This window comes from Sorghum bicolor, chromosome 1 (genome assembly GCF_000003195.3).
Source record: "Sorghum bicolor cultivar BTx623 chromosome 1, Sorghum_bicolor_NCBIv3, whole genome shotgun sequence".
NCBI lineage: Eukaryota > Viridiplantae > Streptophyta > Magnoliopsida > Poales > Poaceae > Sorghum > Sorghum bicolor.
The window spans coordinates 76,534,552-76,540,683 of NC_012870.2; the positions used below are offsets into that span (position 1 = coordinate 76,534,552).

The 6,132-nt window shown below is 45.5% G+C and overlaps 1 protein-coding gene across 1 annotated transcript; it reads right to left on the reverse strand.

Annotated features, from left to right (window-relative positions):
- Window positions 1-1,279, reverse strand: LOC8059849 (probable histone H2A variant 1). Its single transcript, XM_002468417.2, has 2 exons — window positions 1,068-1,279; window positions 1-903 (listed from the first exon to the last, which is right to left on the reverse strand). Exons 1-2 carry the CDS (start codon window positions 1,170-1,172, stop codon window positions 607-609), a joined length of 402 nt encoding a protein of 133 aa, XP_002468462.2. The 5' UTR covers window positions 1,173-1,279; the 3' UTR covers window positions 1-606.

Consider the following 6,132-nt stretch of genomic DNA (forward strand, 5'->3'; position numbering starts at 1 on the left):
TGAGGTTGGGACCTCAAAGGGAAAGAGGACGATCAATGAAGGAAGGAGCTCGTGCCCGATGCAGGCTACTAGTGGAGGTAGCACCTAAAGGATGACTTGCAAGGGTGCTGCAAAGTTCCCCCATGCCTCCTCCTGGGGGTGAAGCACTTGGGGAATTACCGAGGCTCCATTTGGTAAGGCTAATGAGGAACCATTTTCCCCTTTACTCTCAAAATTTGTTTAGAACCCGTAAAGCAACTTTTTTTCTTCACCGGCTCCAACTCATCTACATAGTGTAGAACAGAGCATAAGCCATATGGAGCCATGACAAATAAGGAACAAATAAGTCCGACATAAGTTTGCATTTGGTTTTGTTCAAGCTTTATTTTCACATGTAGCTGGACAGCTAGACCAAATGTTGTTCCAAACAAGACCAAATAAAACCGAACACTGAACAATTTAACCACTAGAATTTAGCACTTCAGAAACTTAATCATATGCACAAGAGAATTTCATATGAATTTTACCAGGAACAAGAACATGTCCAGCAGATGAAAACTTAAATTAACAACACAACTAGATTGACTATAGTCAGACAGAAGCAGCAGCACAAGGGGGTGCCCTCCTTCACTCCTTGGCAGTCTTGTTGATGAGCGATTGGTGGATGTATGGGATGACGCCGCCACCAGCAATGGTGGCCTTGATGAGGGTGTCTAGCTCCTCGTCCCCGCGGATGGCGAGCTGCAGGTGGCGCGGGGTGATGCGCTTCAGATTGAGGTCCTTTGTAGCATTGCCAGCCACCTCGAGGACCTCGGCGGTGAGATACTCGAGGATGGCGGCAGAGTAGACGACAGCGGTGGCGCCGACGCGGCCGTGCGCGAAGGCATGTGACTTGAGTTGGCGGTGGATGCGACCCACCGGGAACTGTAAACAAGAAGCGCCTTATATGTAAGCACCTGGGAAACATATGGGGTGTACAGATCGGATTGAAATTCGAAGGAAGAGGCCCCAGATCTGGAGTTTTCTAGAACCAAGGTAAGGATGCGATCAACCGGAGAGAAGAGGGGAAAAAGGAAGCGAGAGGGTACCTGGAGTCCTGCACGGAAGGAGCGGGACATGGGGGCCTTCTTCTTGTCCTTGTCCTTGTCGGTGCTCTTGGCCGCTGGTAGGCCCATCCCTCCCTTGCCCGCCATCGCTGTCGAAAACCCTAGGCTAGAGAGTTCACTCAAGCTCGTTGCGGTGTGCGGCAAGGTCGAGGAGGGCCGGAGGCGTGGGGGGCTTTCTTGTGTTTGGAGAGATTCTCCCGTCCCCTTTCAGTGCGGGAGCAGAGGTCTTTAAATACACCACACAAGTGAAATTTTTGGGCTGGGGTTTGAATCCGGTGGGCGCCGAGTTCCGTGGGCGTGCGCGCTCCATGTTTTCGTGGCTTCCTGAGTGTAAAATTTTTGGGCGGCGGATGGGACCAGGGTGAGCTGGGCTAGGCCTTAGGGTATTTGCTAATTTTTAGGCTATGTGATATTTGGCCCATTAGGGTGAATTAGCCAAATTAGGTCGAGGCCTTCCGCTCTCTCAAGGATGGAACCCGGCCAGGCCCGGCTATGTTGTGGGCCTGTGGCCTACAGGCTACCCAAACATAGGAGTAGGGCATAGGGAAGAACGATATGTGGAAATATGTGAAATCGATCCAAGGCATTAGGTACCTTTCACTGCTTCGAACCGGAATTCATGATTATTTCAAATTTCATTAAATTTATTAAAACTAACAATGTTACTATACAAATAATTGTTATTAGTTTATTAATTTGTTTGCATTAATTTGTTCCAGGTATTTGCAGTGCCGTTTACTACATGTAAAGGTGGTTATTTTGTAGATTTACACATTGTTAAGCTGATCGTGATCGGTTACAATTACAAGTGAAATGCTGATAAAAGACTGTTTTGTTTTATGGACATAACTGTGAACTAATGGTGAGTAATTAGTTTTCTATTTTTTTTTGAGCAAATTAGTTTTCTATTTTGATCACTGTCGTTGTCCCCACAACACTCACATACTTTATTTCAACTAAATATAACTGTCCCTTCACGTATAATATATAACGTCTCAAATATAATCGTCGTTACTTTAATTGCAGGCCACTAGATACTGTTCCGATTCTCACATCGTAAATTTAATACCAAATCCCGTGTCCGTACATGCTCTCGTGTCTCCGGTGCGCTATATGCCCGTTCAAGTGGCTAGCGTGAGCTCTGCGCTAGGTTACGTTTAAAACGACGGAATAACTATAATCAGAAGTTTAATTTCATTCCTAAACAGTTAAAGTGGTACTCTCTCAGCTTTTAAAGTTTATTTTTATGCTCATTTTTGTCTCTAAATTATCAAACTGGCTATTTCAGTACTCAAACTTTACTTTTCGTGAAAATTTAATACACAAACTACCAAATTAAAGTAGCAATTTTTTATTCTATAAACTTTATTTGGGCTCATTACACTTCATCCTACGTGACATGCCAATTTCATTCCTTGTCAGCTTATAGCACCACTTCTCATCCTACGTGACCCACGCTATATTTAGGATATGTTTGGTTCTCCACCGGCTTCAAGAGCTGTTTGAAGCTATTTTGTGCTAAACAGAATAAAATAAAATAGCTTTACAGGTGAAATAAGTAAAAAAGTTCCCTCACAAGGCGTGGACACGATGCAACTCAGGCAGAATGGAGGATGCATGAATAGCTGAGTCAATAAGGAAGAAGAAATAGGAGAGAAGAGAGAGAGAGAGGCACTATGATCAATTCATTCTTCTTTGTCTATTATAGCAGCTATTTTGCCAAATAAATAAATAAAAACTTCAGCTCTATTAGTAGAGCTACTCATGCATGGAGCTGAAGCAAATGCTACTTCATTAATAGAGCGGACCTAGTGAAAGCCCAAGTTTGGTTTTGGTAATTAATGACACCAAGTTGCTAATGCCTTTTGTTTAAGTGACTTGAGTTAGGCATAGCAACACATGTGATGAAGGGGCATGGTGGCATGGAAAGGTGGCCACACGATCACAAAGGGATGAAGCATGAAGTGGAGATCATGGTGATAGACGAGGAGAAAAATTATCAAGGCAAAGGTATAAACATAGAGTTTTACTTTTGCCGGTCTAAGATGAGTAGAGAAGTGATTGACCGGGTTTAGGATATAGCCGACTATCAAGAGGGGAAATCACGGTCATCTCTCGAATCAAGTGCTACTAGGTCCATATCTTGAGCATATGCATTAGAATCTAGTAAAGTGCTAACTTAACTTCTTTTACGAAAATGTTTGTGAAAAGCTAACACACGTGCACTTTGGTGGTGGACACTTGTTGATGTTAGCACATTTGCAAAGGAGGTGGAGTTCCTAGGGTTCCTCGGCGCTTTTGAGAAAAATAAAAGTATATTTTCTATTGCGCCGGTGGGAAATTTGGAGAAGTCGCAGGAGTGTTTTCTCACTGAGAAACACTCACCGGACGCTGAGTGCGTAGGCACCGGACGCTGGCCTCAGAGTCCGGTGTGCTGTCAGAGCTTGACTCTGCTAGGGTTGAGCATCGGACGCACTCTGGTAGCGTCCGGTGGTTAGCGTCTGGTGTGAGAAGTTTTTGCAACCCTCTCTGAGCACGAGTCCGGTGAGCACCGGACCGTCCGGTGCCCAGCGTGCGGTGAGGTCGCGAGTTTGACAAACTCTCTGCGCATGAGTCCGGTGTGCACCGGACACGTCCGGTGTGGACTTGCAGAGCGTCCGGTGTGTTGCAGGTAGCCGTTAGAAACTGACGTGCGAGATTCAAGATCGACACGTGGCCAACTCTAGTGCACCGGACGCAGGAGGTTGAGCGTCCGGTGCTCACTTAGTAGCGTCCGGTGCCACCGTTTTCAGCCCAATGAAAGTGGCCAACGGCTAGTTTCTTTGAGGGGCTTATAAATAGTTGGTGGCCGGCTTTGGGAGGCTCTCTCTTGCACATTTGAATACTTGAGGCATACATTGAGCTAGAGAATACTCCCTCCACTCATCTCCTTGCTTGTTTGCTAATTCTAGTGAGATTGAGTGAGATTCAAGTGCATTGCTTTGAGAGTTGCTTTTAGTGGCACTTGATTCTTGAGTTTGCTGCGGATTTCTTGTTACTCTTAGGTGTTTCCCGACGCCCTAGACGGCTTGGAGCAGCGGTGGTGTTGAGCTCGTGATTGGAGATTGTTTCGAGCCTCACCAAGTGACTTGTGAGGGGTTCTTGAGCCTTCCCCGCGGGAGATCGCAAATTCGTTACTCTAGTGGATTGCTCGTGCTTGGAGGATCCCCATCTTGTGAGTGGATGTGCGGCAGCCGCTGAGGGTTTGGCTTTGGATTGCCAATTAGCTTGTGAGCGATCAAGTCGGTGTATCGCCACAACGAGGACTAGCTTGCCGGGAAGCAAGTGAACCTCGGTAAAAAAATCTTGTGTCATCTCTTGCCGAGGATTCTCTTGTGATTGTGAGTGATTGTTTGGATATATCTCTACTCTACAACGTTTGGTATAACAATCACTCTCCACTCCTTACTTACTTGTATACCTTGCTAGTTGTTTAGCTTGTTTAGTTTAGTCTTCTTGTTTAGGAGTGTAGCTAGCCTTCTCTTGTTGTTGTGCTTTAGTGTTTAGTCTTGTACTAGTTTTGTATAGGTGGCTTGCATAGCTTAGTTGAGCTAGTGCTAGAATTGCTTCGCCATTTGTTTTACTAACTCACTTGTTTAGTGAAGTTTGTAGAAATTTTAAATAGACTATTCACCCCCCCTCTAGCCATTTGGACCTTTCACCTAGGCCAAATAAAGCAAATCCATGAGGTCTTGAAGCTCAAAGCCGGCCTTCTCCACCACAAACACTCCCACTTACTTGTCTCACTGTGCGTAGTACGTTGTAGGTCACCTTACTTTTGATATAGTCGATGGTCACATGTGGATATCTACCGTTTGTGCCACCTATGATTATCATATCCAACCGTGTCACCCTAGCGCATCCCAATATCCTTGGCTTGACGTGATCTGTGCCATTCACCTCCACCTGTGGTATATATGGGTTGACAAGGCATGATAACAAGTTTGTGAAATAGAATGGTCATTTTGATATTTTATGGATTGAATTAAACATAAAATTGAGCCATTAAGACGATTGAAATGGCTACTTTCTAGTTGATAGTTTAGGAATGAAATTAAGCGCACAGCGACGATTTTAAAAGACGGAAATAGTTATTCCGCAGTCTTAAACCGCGGGCTGAATGGCGAGGCAGACACACAACCATATTGGCGCGGCCCAGCGCCGGCCCTATGGGGGGGGGACAGGTGCGCTGGCCATGGGCCCTTGCGGCTTGGGGCTCAACCTAGGATATGTACTTATGTAGTATATATTCTGTATATGTATTGGTTGGCCTTTTGTTTTCCGGGTAGGGGTGCAAATGAGTGATGATTAGGTACACCTCTAAACCTTTTTAGTTTAAATATTTATACTACTTCTCTAAAAAAATTAAGAAGTAGTACAAATATTTGAACTAAAGTGGTTTGGAGGTGCACCTAAAGGCTACCCCTTTGCACCCCTATTTCCGGGAGACTAGAGGCAGGATCGGGATCGCTGGAGGCCTGGAGCTCAGCGGCCGCAACGCCTGTCGCCGTGACGCCGTGTCGCGGTCGTTCGGAGCGCACGTCTACCGCGCCCACGGCCTGCCTACCCCTGTCGGCCACGTTTTGGCTTCCACAATTGACCACTAACACTGCCGGTAACCCGGAGCGCTGTCACACCCATATTTTAAGAACAAAATAGGATGCATAAAAGACTCATATGTGCCCCAGAAACAGTCGCACACATAAGTAGACAAATCTCAAATGTACCATAGCAGTGTTTATTACATAGCGGAATATATATCGAATCACATAGTCTCATACAAAAATGATAGCATAAAGTAAGCAACGCTCTCAACGAATGCTCCACACAGGGACGCTGTTGACTGGTTGACTCCAAACCTAGTACTCATAACGATAGTCCTCATTCCAGACATCTTCATTATCATATCCTGGGGTGTTGGGAAAATTGCAAGAGTGAGCACATATCGTACTCAACAAGTATAACCAGGGGTTCATGAGGCTCAATTGGCTGTCACTGGTTTGTCTGC

Excerpts from the sequence above, each read along its gene's own strand:
- LOC8059849 (XM_002468417.2), bottom strand. The coding sequence starts at position 1,172 with ATGGCGGGCAAGGGAGGGATGGGCCTACCAGCGGCCAAGAGCACCGAC. Across the intron at positions 904-1,067 it reads CCTTCCGTGCAGGACTCCAG|TTCCCGGTGGGTCGCATCCA; the intron begins GTACCCTCTCGC and ends TCTTGTTTACAG.